The 13,613-nt window shown below is 40.7% G+C and overlaps 1 protein-coding gene and 1 pseudogene across 1 annotated transcript in view; both read left to right on the plus strand.

The window, feature by feature from the left end:
- Positions 1 to 13,613, plus strand: part of FH (fumarate hydratase) — a 38,976-nt gene that overhangs the window by 10,962 nt on the left and 14,401 nt on the right. The window contains exons 3-5 of the mRNA XM_075555273.1: positions 143 to 253; positions 2,896 to 3,072; positions 8,436 to 8,618. Coding sequence (XP_075411388.1) covers positions 143 to 253; positions 2,896 to 3,072; positions 8,436 to 8,618 — 471 coding nt within the window. The remainder of the gene's footprint in view (positions 1 to 142; positions 254 to 2,895; positions 3,073 to 8,435; positions 8,619 to 13,613) is intronic.
- LOC142453118 (ATP synthase mitochondrial F1 complex assembly factor 1 pseudogene) lies at positions 4,634 to 5,388 on the plus strand (annotated as a pseudogene).

Consider the following 13,613-nt stretch of genomic DNA (forward strand, 5'->3'; position numbering starts at 1 on the left):
GTGACTGCTTGTTTACCTTTAAGCCTTTCAGACCCCAGACGCTATATCTTTTTGATAGCCAGACACCATCAGCTTTTTTCACATTTGCTTATGCAGATGTGCAGTCTTTTAACCTATTGACATATTTTTCTGCTAATTTTAGGTGCCAGTTATTAAAGCTTTTGGCATCTTGAAGAAAGCAGCTGCAGACGTAAACCAGGAGTATGGTCTTGACCCCAAGGTTGCCAGTGCAATAATGAAGGCAGCAGATGAGGTAGGTGGAGCCTAAGTATGTTGATGTTGTTGTAATCATATTAGACCATGATTTCCCACTGGACAGTGACAAACTGTCTGGTCTAGAAGGACACCGAATTCTTCAGAAAAGAAATGTTAAGTTTGGTGACAACATTGTTGTTTGTTAAAGATGTCAATCAATGGTACTTAGAATATTCTGTGGCAAAATTTCCAGGTGATCTATTTAAACCGCTCGACTTGGACATTTATAATGTTTTAAATACATTTAAAATCTTGTTTCTAGTGAGTGTTACTATGGTTGGTACCAACCTGATGGCACCGAATAACAGGTATAAGTGCTTTTAAAAACTAGTTGATTATTTTATAGTAGGCATTGAGCTTGTGATTTCACTGACCACCTTATCTTCAGGAAGCAAGCAAATGGCAGGTTAAAAACTATACCCAATGTGCTAATGATTATTTTTAAAAATGAGAAAAACCCAAAACTTTATAGTGGAAGTAATTCTTTAAAATAACAGATTTCCAAACTGCATACTAATTTTTTTAATAATTCCAGAAGATAAAATTAAGCAAACACTCTCTTAAAGTGCTTATGACCCAAAAACTAACATGAGTCACACACACAGAATAAAAATGCCAGGTGTCTTTAGAACATTCAGAACATACATACTGCGTATGTATGTATGTTAATAAAGAAACTCTTGTATGGATTGCAAAAATTGTTTGCCTCCAAATAAATTTGTAGTAACTTTTTCTAATATGTCAGAAGTGGTCCTAATTTGAGGTACTAAGAAGGATAAGATATCAGTTTGTGAAGAGCCCCTCTTAGAGTAACATGAACTCTGCTAAAATTGAAGCAAGAAGAGACATCAAATTTCTGGTGAAGTTTGTGTGGAAAATGATGAGATCATTAATATTTTACTAAAACTTTTGGAATAATACCCAAAAGAAATAAGCAACTTGTAATTAGATAGCTCTAAAACAAAAATAAACAAACAGAAAGGGAGAGCTCATTTTAAAGAGGGACGGGCAATACTGGAGATGACCTTGTTGGGCAGACCCTATCAACCATCGTGGAAAAATTCATCTTGTTTGCACTCACATTGAAGAAGGGCTACAATTAACAATAGAAACAATAGCCACCATAGATGCCTCAATTGGTTCAGTTTACAACTAATTCTGACTGTAAATTTAAATCGAGTAAACTTTCTACTTGATGGTAGCCAAACTGTTATGACACTAAGACAAGAATAGAATTTCCCATGGAAATTTTAAAGCAAGTGGAATCAATTACCCAAAGCATTTCATGGAGACTTGTAGTAAGAAATGAAGCATCGATTTACCAGTACGATCCTGAAGAAGAAGTACAATCACAAAGGCGTTGGCTCCCAAGAGATGGAGTGGTCTGATCAAAACACAGAGGACCACTCAAAAGCAAAAGTCATGACAACAGGTTTTTAGGATGCTCAAGACATTTTGCTTGGTTATTTCCTTGAAGAACAAAGAACTGTAACATCTACTGACCATGAGCGTTCTTTGAGGTTAGCCAAGGCGTTAGCAGAAAAACGCCTGGAAAATTCACCACACTGCTTCCGCTCATTCCTCTCATCCAACAAAGACAATGTTATGAGGGGTTTGATGAGAATTCATTAGGCATCTAAATTACAGCTGTGATTTAGCTCCTTCTGTCTTTTTTTAACCCCCTTTTTCCTAATTAAAAAAATATTTTAAAGCACCCTCCCCCCCTTTTTTTTAGTTAACAATGTAAAAAACACTGCATTGGTATGATTAAATTGAGTTCTTTAAAGTTCATTCACTGCCATTAAATCGATTCTAACTCATAGTGATGCTATGGAGCAGGGCAGAATTGCCCCCAGGAGACTCGGATACTGTAAGAGCAGAAAGCCTCCGCTTTCTCTCCTGAAGCAGCTAGTGGTTTCCAACAGCTGACTTAGTGATTAGCAGCCCAATGCATAATCACTGCTGCTGCCAGGGCTATTGAGGGATGGACGAAAGGGTGACACCGTCATTTATAAAGTGTCTGGACTTTGATGGAACTTCGTTGAGGAATAAAGTTTTGATTTTTAAATTCCATTTTCTCCAAATTTTTGAATTCCTTTATATAAAAGATGACAAAAATAGGGGCAAGTCTGAGTCTATATTTGGTAATTACTACTTGGACACATGTGAGACAAAATAGCTATTAGTGAATTAGCATTTCCAAATCACTAGCTCACTGTTATACTAACTCCATTGTGACAGCTGTTACATGTTGCTCTTAAGCACCAACAGTAATCTAAATATTTAACACTTTGCCAACCCTAGCAACTGGCCCTATTTGAATACTTCTAGAGGAGAAATGCCTTTTTAAATAAATTAGTCTCCATTTGAAATCAGTGAAATTACCATACCATTCAAAATAGTTAATATTTCACATTTTAAAATCACAGTGATTTGAACAAATGATATGACAACCTGAGATTTTTCCAGACAATTACATTTGAACTATGGGTACTATTCATTAGCAAGCCTAGGAATAAGAATACATTTTTTAAAATATAAAAAGTTGTGCCATAAATGGCGTTCACTGAATCATGGCATTTTGAAATAGTTGAATAAATAATTGAATATTGACTTAAATTCTTTTCTTTGTTCCTGCAGGTGGCTGAAGGTAAATTAAATGACCACTTTCCTCTTGTGATATGGCAGACTGGATCAGGAACACAGACAAATATGAATGTAAATGAAGTCATTAGTAATAGAGCAATTGAAATGTTAGGAGGTGAACTTGGCAGCAAGAAACCCGTGCATCCTAATGATCATGTTAATAAAAGCCAGGTCAGTATATTATCTCTTTGTTGTGAGTTGAAAAGAGCACCGGAAATTTTTCTTGTTAAACCAAACATTAGCTTTTAGACAAAGAAGGTTCATTCTGCGTCTGTTCTTCATCGAAAAAGACTTCTTATAAGTTCTTATTTCTTTTAGAATGTTGTAAGAATCACTTATATTATTTTATTAAATTTATTTTAAATGAAAAGGCTTCAAAACCCTGGTGGTAAAATTTAAAAATAATTTAATTTTTCCATCAGCCTTATGAAGCTCGTGTGTGTGTGTGTGTGTGTGTGTGTAAAAAACATTAAAAAATAATTTAAGCTTTATAAAAGCATTATAAAGGTAGTTCACAGAATTTCCATATACTTCTAGCTTCCTTTTAATATTAAGATATCACCATGATAGTTTCATTAAGAAATTAATTCTGGTATAGCGCAATTAACCAAAGTCCAGACTTTATTAGAAATTCTCTAGAATCCATTTCAGCCTATCACATTGCATTTAGCTGTCACTCCCCCGTAGTCTCCTCTAATCTCTGACAGTTCCTCCATCGGTCCTTGTCTTTTGTGACTCTGGGGCTTTTGAAAGTAGCAGGTTGCGTTTTTGTAGCTGTTGCTGTTGTTGCGTGCCAGCAAGTCAGTTCTGATTCGTAGCAATTTTGTGCTCATCAGAATGTACCACTGCCTTATCCTGTTTCATTGTCTCTGTTTGCTTTCACCCACATTTCTGTTATTCGTCCCCCTGCGGGGTGGGCTATACATCCAAGCTTGTGATAGGTTCCTCCTTCCTTCCTCTTAACCCCCCTCCCGCCCCCACCATCTTCCTACTCTCATGAAATCGCTACTCCCACTACTGTTATCTGTCCTGAATTCCATGTGTCAAGAGCTCTTACCATTCATTTTTAAGTGAGTTTCTTTTCAGCCCTGGCCGGCTCAGACCCTGTACTATGAGCTACCTGGACTTTAGATTTTGTCTTCTCTGGGTGTCCAGCATACTTGCACAGATAGGCGACAGCAAGCTGTACACCTGAGGCTGAAAACAGCACACAAGTGAGACAGACTTATACACTTGTTGCAGATTGCTTTGGACTTAAAACTAGCAACCCTCATGCTGCCCTAAGGAGTGGATTTGGAAGTAAATGGACTTGGGCTCACTCCCCTTGCTTTCGAGGTTGCCCAGTATAGGCAATTTAAGATTACTAGACACTTGCCACTTTCCGATTTTCTTAGCTTTTTGAAACATGCTTTAATTCTGCCAACGGTTCTGTTACAGCCAGTGAGTGTTACTGAAATGTGTGCACTGTCTGACCCTCATTGCTTTCTTAAACAAGATTCAGTCACATTTTTTAAATGTGTAAAAGTGAACATCCCATATATTTTAGTCTCAAAAGCTCTCCCATATGTGAATAGTCCCCTTAAATCAATTGGATTTTCTATGGATTATTTTAATGATACTATTATTTGAATTACCAGTGGCCCTATTGAGGTTCCTTACATTATTTCTCTGAAAGCTGATAATATTGCCACTAAAGTAGAACTAAAGCCGGGGGCGGGGGGGCGGGGCAGCCATGGTCGAGGCTGCGCTGGAAGCCGACTCCTTCTACCTGAACAAGACCCAGCCTTTGAGTCTCGCCCGGAGAAGCGCAGTGAGTTTCAGAAGCAGCCAGTAGGGCACTCCAGGCAAGGTGACTGAATCAAGTGTGTGGAGCAAAAGGCTGACACCTTGGGGTCAGTCTCAGCAGAGAATTCACTAAGGACGAAACTCTCAGTTCACTCCTTAACATTGAACTAGTGAAAGACTGCAAAAGAAAGAAAACGGATTTGGTGGCAGTATTTTGCAGTAAGATTCTCTGCAGTTATTCCTGGAGAGAAGTTTGATTTGATCTGGAACCGTGCGCAACCCTGCCCAACATTTCTATGTGCTCTACCAAGCAGGGAAGGTTAGATTCCTTTGTAGGACAATGAGCTCCACTTCACCGCACTGGTAAATATTCAGACCCGAGGGGAAGCTGCGGGCAGCCCACTGATCTTGTACCTCCCCTGCACTGAAGGAAGAACAAGGAGTAGTGCTGATGACAGCAGACGTGGACTCCACATTTCTGAATGTGGCTGAAGCACAGTGCGTTGCCAACCAAGTCCAGCTCTTCCACACCACTCACCAGAAACCTACGGGTTAGGGGAGACCCTTAACCTCAGACCAAATGAGTGCAAATCCATGTCTGTTGTCGCTGAATTGAAGCAAAGTGGATAAGACTCAGAGCTTCTAAGCGTTGGCCACTCGGGATCTGCTTGGCCCTGGATAATCCATAGCCCACCCGCTTGAACTACAAAGAACTCAACTTGTAATCCTGAGTGGTCTCTAATGGGTTGTTCTATGTGCTTGCTGAAAGAAATGATGGTGGAGGTGAGCCCTACTTCTTGATATTCAGATCCAGGCTGCCCAAGCTTCCGGATAATTGTTCCCAGCATACTTGAGACTTCCTTTTAAGCGACTGTAGTCAAAGCAAGCGATAGTCAAGGCTGTGCAGGATTGTTAACAGTCTGTGTATGTTGTCCCTGTGAACCTCCCAGCACCCACATGATCAGCTCCTCCGCTGTTTGAACCTGTGACAGAATAACGAGCTGACAGTCCTGCTCTAGTTAGATGTAAGCTAGTAGGTCCTCTTCCCATGCCCTCCTTGGCCATCCGAAGACACAACCTGGATATCCTTATTTAGAGCCTAGAATAATTAGATGTTCCCATCAGGGTAAGGATTTCATCCAGATGCCCCCAGCTTGGCCGTTAGTGTAGCTGGTTTGAGGTGTCAACAGACTTCAGGTTTAATTAGATACACGAGCACTGTGCCTGCATGTTATTAAACCTATCAGGGGGCATTTGCTTCTTTAACTCAGCCTGTTAGCAATTGTGTATCTATCAGTAGCGTAAGGGGAAGATCAATCCCGATTTGCATGATTTTATTTTAAGCAATTCCAAGCAGTGCCATTGTTATATAAAATAGTAGGTGGAAGCAAATGTTTCTAGACTGAGCGTGGGGAAAATTCGAAGCCCTGTGCTGTCCTAGCTGTTAGTCTGTGGGCTGATTTCGTCAAAACCAGTCTTGAGACTCAGAGCAGATTCTTGAAAAGCTAAGAATGAGAAGGGAGCTCTCCAGAGTTGGAATCCATATTTGGTCGGTCATTTCACTGTTGTGACTTCAAGCCCAGCCACAGAGAAGGACGCTGGTTGCATCCAGCCTTCTGAACCCAACGCCCCCGGGATCCATCAAAGTATTGTCTGCCGTTCTTGTTCGCAGGAAGCGTGCTCCTCCTCAAGTGCACCGCCTGCCTAAGTTCTGCTTGGGTGACACCCCATATGGTGCATGGGGATTTAACCAGTGTTTGCAGTTGATGTGTATGTGGGCTTGGTTTGCTTGTTTTTTCCTTAAATCATTTTATTGGTGGTTCGTATAACTCTTAGCACAATACATACATCAATTAAATCAGGCCTGTTTGTATACATGTTGCCCTCATTCTTTTCTAGACATTTTTTATTGAGCCCTTGTTATCAGCTCTTTTTTCCCTTTTTGTTCCCTCGCCACTCTCATAACCCCCTGGTACATGTACATTGTTATTATTGTCATCTCTCACACTGACCACTGTCTCCCTTCCCCCATGTTTTCTGTTGTTCTTCCCCCTGTAGAGTGTGTATGGTTATGTGTCGATCATTCCCCTACCCTTCTGGTATCACTGTTCCCACTCCTGTTCCTGATTCTGTGTGACGTGAGCTCCCATCCCTTTCTATACCTGTATGCATGTTCCGGTCTAGTTGAATTGAGAAGCTGCACTTGCGTCGTGGTAGTGGGGGTGAGGAAGCCTCAAGGAACCAGAGGAATATAGTGTTTCATCGATGCTTCACTGCCCCCTGGTGACTCATCCCTTCCCCGTGACTCATCGCTCCCCTGTGGCCCCTCTGTGGGGAGATTGTTCCATTGTCTACAGGTGGGCTTTGGATCTCCGCTCTAGCCACCCTCATTCTTAACAATATGTTTTTGTTTGTTATGTGTCTTCTGATGCCTTTTACCCGGTCCCTATGGCTCCTCATGATTGCATCGGTGGGGTGCTTCTTCCATGTAGACTTGCTGCTTCACTGCTGAATGGCGGCTTGTGTAACTTCAAGCCTTTAAGACCCCAGACGCTCTATCTTTTAATAGCCGGGCACCATCTGCCTTCTTCACCACATTTGCTTATGCAACTGTTTGTTTTCAGTGATTGTGTCGGGAAGGTGAACATCTCAGACTGCCGATTGATTAGAACAAAGTGTTTTTGTATTGAGAGAGGCTATAAGCAGAGACCCAAAGTCCACCCCCTACCTCAGTGTATTGCCATCTAAATATATGTACATGGACCAATACCTCTGTTTTCTTGGATTAATGTATTTACATATGTACACCACTATGTTTATGCCTCTATCCGTTGCTTTGCTTCCTTGGTCCTTCCTCTGTTTCCTTTTACCTTCCTCCTGCCCCACTGACACGTCCCCATATTTCCTTCTCTTGGTTCCTCCTCTTAGCTAGTTTGCTGTTGCTCCGACACTCTCTTCACACTCCAACACCCCTCCCCACCCTGCCTCCTTCTTCGGATTGTGTGCTTGTTAAGTAAGATTGCTGCCAGAGCTATTGAGAACCCTCGCCCAGCCAAGCTGCCAGATAGCCCATCACATGTGGCAAAGAAGAGGGTCACGGCTATAAAGAGGGAAACCCTCAATGAGATGAATGGACACAGTGCCTGCAACAAGGGGCCCCAACGTAACAAATGTGAGGATGGTGCAGAAACCAGCACTGTTTTGTTAGGTTGTACGAACTGATTGGAGAGCACAAATATAACAGTGGTGATAATACTCGAGGCAAAAGCACTGACTGAGTTGAATTTATTTGATTGACTCCCAGTATTATTAGTTACTGACATTTTGTCGAGTCACATCATCTCTCAGTTGACTTTACTGTTTTTAAAGTGATAACTTAACCTCACAGAACATTCCTAAAATTTAACCAAGGAAGAAAATTTCTGGAAGTATGTATGCATGGTATATAAGGTGCTTTATTATTGCTGTGTTCAAATGCAATTTTTAGCAATAGTTTTCTATCTTTCACTGTTACTTATTAGTAGTCAGATATAGTAATATATAAATACATTTAGTATAGATGATGCATAATAGTAACATAGTTCTAATAGACTTCATATAAGAAATCTGATTGGTTCTCATTCTGTCCTGCCTTGCCATATAGAAATATAATTTACTACTAACTTCATATTAGTAATTTTCTTAATGAGACATTCAAGTTTTTTTATGCCTTTGATTACTCCTATGTGTTTCTTCTGAAATTTTTCCAGAGTTCAAACGATACTTTTCCCACTGCAATGCACATCGCTGCTGCAACAGAAGTTCACGAAGTACTGCTACCCGGACTGCAGAAGCTCCATGATGCTCTCAATGCAAAATCCAAAGAGTTTGCCCAGATCATCAAAATTGGCCGGACTCATACCCAGGATGCCGTTCCCCTGACTCTTGGACAGGTACAGGAGTGCAACTAGGATAGTGCGTGAAATTTAAGTATTGGTAAAATTGGCCATAATATTATCCTCTAAATCACACTGATATTAAAAGGCAAGAAAGAATAATTAAGTTAACTGATGTAGATTGTTCTACATTAACCTGTCATCAGTTTTTGTTGATATTCACTTAGGACAGGGGTTCTCAACCGTCCTAATGCTGCAACCCTTTCATACAGTTCCTCATGTTGTGGTGACCCTCCAACCATAAAATTATTTTCGTTGCTACTTCATAACTACAATTTTGCTACTATTATGAATTGGCCGACCCCTGTGAAAGGGCTGTTCGACCCTCAAAGGGGTTGCGAACCACTGACCTAGGAGAAGAACACAGACCATGCGAAGAACCAGATTCTGTGAGTCTTTGTCTAAATCTTAGTTTTGGTTAGTTTTGCTATGCTTAGTTTTCCTTTGTGACCATAGGAAAATTATTTGACCTTTATGGTTTTCAGTGTCCTAGATTGGTATATAAGGAAAATAGTATTTCTTTCATATCATAATTGTGAGAAATGAGTTAATGCATAGCGAATGCTTAGAACCATGCCTAGCACACAGTAAACAATTAGTGATAGCTACCAACATTATCTTCATCAATATAATTTCATAGATATTCTCTCTCTTATTCTAAGTAGATTCTTTAAAATGGTTTTAGTTCCATGGAAAGAGAAAATTATTCTCTCCAAAATACTAGAAAGTACTTTTTTATTAGCATTACTTTAAGGAAATGACAGGAAAGAAGTTTTGTCTCAACTCAGAAGCTAATTTGGGAGTAGGACATATATAATCTAATGCCATGGTTATATATTCCAAGTATCAAGTGATTAACCAAAAATTAACCAAACTCACTACTATTGGGTTGCCAACTCATAGTGACCTGTGATTTAAACTGTTTCATGTTTAACTTTTTTTAAATCATTTTATTGGAGGCTCATACAACTCTTAACACAATCGTGTTTTAACGTTTTATGAGAGTAGAAAGCCCCGTATGCCTCCCTTGGAGTGGCTGGTTGTTTAGAACTGTAGACCTTGCAGTTAATAGCCCACCTAGTAACCACCTTGCCACCTGGGTGATGGCTATTTGAGATGAATGGAAGAGTTGCGATTTATTTGAAGTGAAGGGAAGAGTTTAGTTGCTACTTAACTTTGGACAATTCTTATTTGTCTATTTCTCAGAAAGTTTGTTTAATTTCATCATGAGGGTGAATGGGGAAATCACAAAACAATTAACTGATGTACAAGTGCTAAACTTAAATTGAACTCATTAAATTAAGTTGCCTTGAAAGACTGTTTTATCTATATCATTGTTTCTTACTACCATGCTTAATTTTTGAGCCGGGCATCATCAGCTTTCTTCACCACATTTGCTTATGCACCCATTTGTCTTCAGCGATCTTATTGGGGAGGTGAGCACACAATGATTTGATTTTTTTTGTTCTTTGATGCCTGATAACTGATTTCGGCACCTCCTGATCACACAGGCTTGTGTGCTTCTTCCATGTGGGCTTTGTTGCTTCTCAGCTAGATGGCCTCCAAGTCTTTAAGACTGTAGATACTATATCTTTTGATAGCCAGATACCATCAATTTCCTCACCACATTTGCTTATGCACCCACTTTGTCTTCAGCGATTGTGTCAGGAAGGTGAGCATCATGGACTGCCAGTTTAATAGAGCAAAGTATTCTTGCATTGAGGGAGGACTTGAGTGGAGGCCCAATGTCCATCTGCTACCTTAATACTAAACCTATACATATATGCACATAGATCTATTTCCACATCCTCATATATAAATATATTTACATATGTACCTGTCTTTATTTAGACTTCTATAAATGCCCTTTGCCTCCTAGTTCTTTCCTCTATTTCCTTTTACTTTCCTCTTGTCCAGCTATCATGCTCAGCCTTCATTTGGGTTTCAGTAATTCCTCTCGGTTACATTACCCTTGACCACACCCTACCAGGCCTCCTACACCCTTTTCACCACTGATTTGGATCACTTGTTGTGCCCTTGTCCCTGGGTTTGTTAACACCACTTCCTTTCCCCCCACCTGCCCCTCTCCCATGTCCCCCTGGAACTGTCAATCCCATTGTTTTCTCCAGATTGTTCATCCAACCTATCTTATTTAGACAGACCTGCAGAGATAATAACATACACAAAAATAAGACAGAGCAAAACCAAGCAACAAAAAAAATAAACAACAAAAAGCCAATGACAAAACAAAAACACAACACAACAACAAAAAAGAAAAACTTGTAGTTAGTTCAAGGACTGTTTGTTGGCCTTTAGGAGTATTTTTTGGTCGAGTCTGATGGGTTGGCAAGACCTGGCCCCAAGGTCTATTTTTGGTATTCCCTGGGGACTTCATTGCTCTTTTCCCCTTGCTGTCATCTTGAATGCCCTTAGTGTTTTGCCTTGGTGTGGTGGGATCAAATTGGGCACCATTCTCACAGTATGTCTCCAGTGTTGTAGGGTTATGGGTCATGTGGGATGCCGTATCTCATGTGGGGCCACCCATATGGTCTTCTCTGTGGATTGTCTGTTCTGAGTGGGAATATCATCGACAAGGGTTGGTGGGCCAGGATATGCTCCACTCTCTCTTCCTCCCCCTTCATTTGCTCCCATGTCCTCTGATCAGACATATCCCTCTCCCTGAGCTGCAGCTTCAGTGCTGTCCTCTGAAATAAATTCTCTAGGGTGAGGAGCAGCTGTCCACATAGTTGGGATTGGGGCCGGCCCCTCAAGGATTGCTGGGTTTTATGGTAATTCTATTGCCAGTTGTTTTAGGAATCACTATGTTGCTTTCCACTATAGTTGTACTTACAAACCCAGCAACAGTGTATAAGAGTTCCAATCTTTCCACACCCACTCCACTATTTGTTATTCTCTCTCTCTTTTAATTGATTTATGGTTGTGGATGTAAGTTGGTATCTCATTGTTGTTTTGATATACATTTCCTGGTTGACTAGTATACAAGAGTATTTCTTCGAGGGCTTTTTAGCCATTGAGGTGATGTCCTTTGTATTGTGTATTCAGGCTCTTTGCCCACCTTTATGAGGGATTTCTGTTTTTTCTTATTGTGGTTTTACAAAGATGATGTATTTTGAAGGTCTTTAAGTGAGTGTGTACATGGCTGTATATTCTTAGTCTATTGATTTTTTAAAAAATTATTTTGTATTGTTCATTCTTGTCTCTGTTGTGTACTTGGAAGTCTATGTTTCAGGGATTTGTATTGCCACTCCTGCCTTTTTGTTTGCCATTTATTGGTAACTTTTTCATCCTCCTTTGACTGTTTTTGTTTATGAGTTTTAGGTATGTCTATTGAAGGCAGCAGATTAATGGAACTTGTTTCCTAATCCAGTCTGCTCTGCTTTGTCTTTTGATTGGTGTATTAGGCCATTGACATTCAGTGTTATTAATTCTAAATATAGGTTAGTTGCTGTCATTTCATGTTGCATTTGCTATTTTTCATCTTTGTGTCTTCTCTCAATCTGTGTTGTTTTGGGTGTTGTTGCTGTTGATGGTCTGACCATATAGATCCTGTTACCGTATATACTCATGTATAAGCCGAGCTTTTCAATACATTTTTAATTCCATTTTTGTTGTAAAATTGGGTGCCTCTTACCACAATCCATACATATACATACATCAATTGTATAAAGCACATCCATACATTCCCTGCCCCAATCATTCTCAAGGCATTTGCTCTCCACTTAAGCCCCTTGCATCAGGTCCTCTTTTTTTTCCCCCCCCTCCCTCCCCTTTCCCCCCTCCCTCATGTGCCCTTGGTAATTTATACATCGTTATTTTGTCATATCTTGCCCTATCCGGAGTCTCCCTTCCCCCCTTCTCTGCTGTCCCTCTCCCAGGGAAGAGGTCACATGTGGATCCTTGTAATCAGTTCCCCCTTTCCAACCCACTCACCCTCCACTCTCCCAGCATCGTCCCTCACACCCTTGGTCCTGAAGGTATCATCCACCCTGGATTCCCTGTACCTCCAGCCCTCATATGTACCAGTGTACAGCCTCTGTCCTATCCAGGCCTGCAAGGTAGAATTCGCATCATGGTAGTTGGGGGGAGGAAGCATCCAGGATCTGGGGGAAAGCTGTGTTCTTCATCGGTACTGCCTCGCACCCTAATTAACCCATCTCCTCTCCTAAACACCTCTATGAGGGGATCTCATTGGCCGACACTTGGGCCTTGGGTCTCCACTCTGCACTTCCCCCTTCATTTAATAGGATATATATATATATATACACACATATATACATATATACACATACATACACACACTTATATCGTTGTTTGTTTTTTTTTTTTTGCATGATGCCTTATACCTGGTCCCTTGGCACCTCGTGATCGCACTGGCCGGTGTGCTTCTTCCATGTGGGCTTTTTTGCTTCTGAGCTTGATGACCGCTTGTTTACCTTCAAGCCTTTAAGACCCCAGACACTATCTCTTTTGATAGCCGGGCACCATCAGCTTTCTTCACCACATTTGCTTATGCACCCATTTGTCTTCAGCGATCCTATCATGGAGGTGTGCAGTCAATGATATGATTTTTTGTTCTTTGATGCCTGGTAACTGATCCCTTTGGGACCACTCGATCACACAGGCTGGTGTGTTCTTCCATGTGGGCTTTGTTGCTTCTGAGCTAGATGGCCGCTTGTTTATCTTCAAGCCTTTAAGACCCCAGTCACTATCTCTTTTGATAGTCAGGCACCATCAGCTTTCTTCACCACATTTACTTGTTCACCCGCTTTGGCTTCAGCAGTTGTGTCGGGAGAGTGAGCATCAGAGTGCAAATTTAATAAAAGAAAGTATTCATGCATCGAGGGAGTGCTTGAGTAGAGGCCCAAGGTCCTTCCGCCACCTTAATACTTGACTTATAAATATAGACACATAGATCTATTTCCCCATCCTCCTATATATATTTGCATGTACATGTCTTTGTCCATGAATGCC

This window comes from Tenrec ecaudatus, chromosome 7 (assembly GCF_050624435.1).
Source record: "Tenrec ecaudatus isolate mTenEca1 chromosome 7, mTenEca1.hap1, whole genome shotgun sequence".
Taxonomy (NCBI): Eukaryota; Metazoa; Chordata; class Mammalia; order Afrosoricida; family Tenrecidae; genus Tenrec; species Tenrec ecaudatus.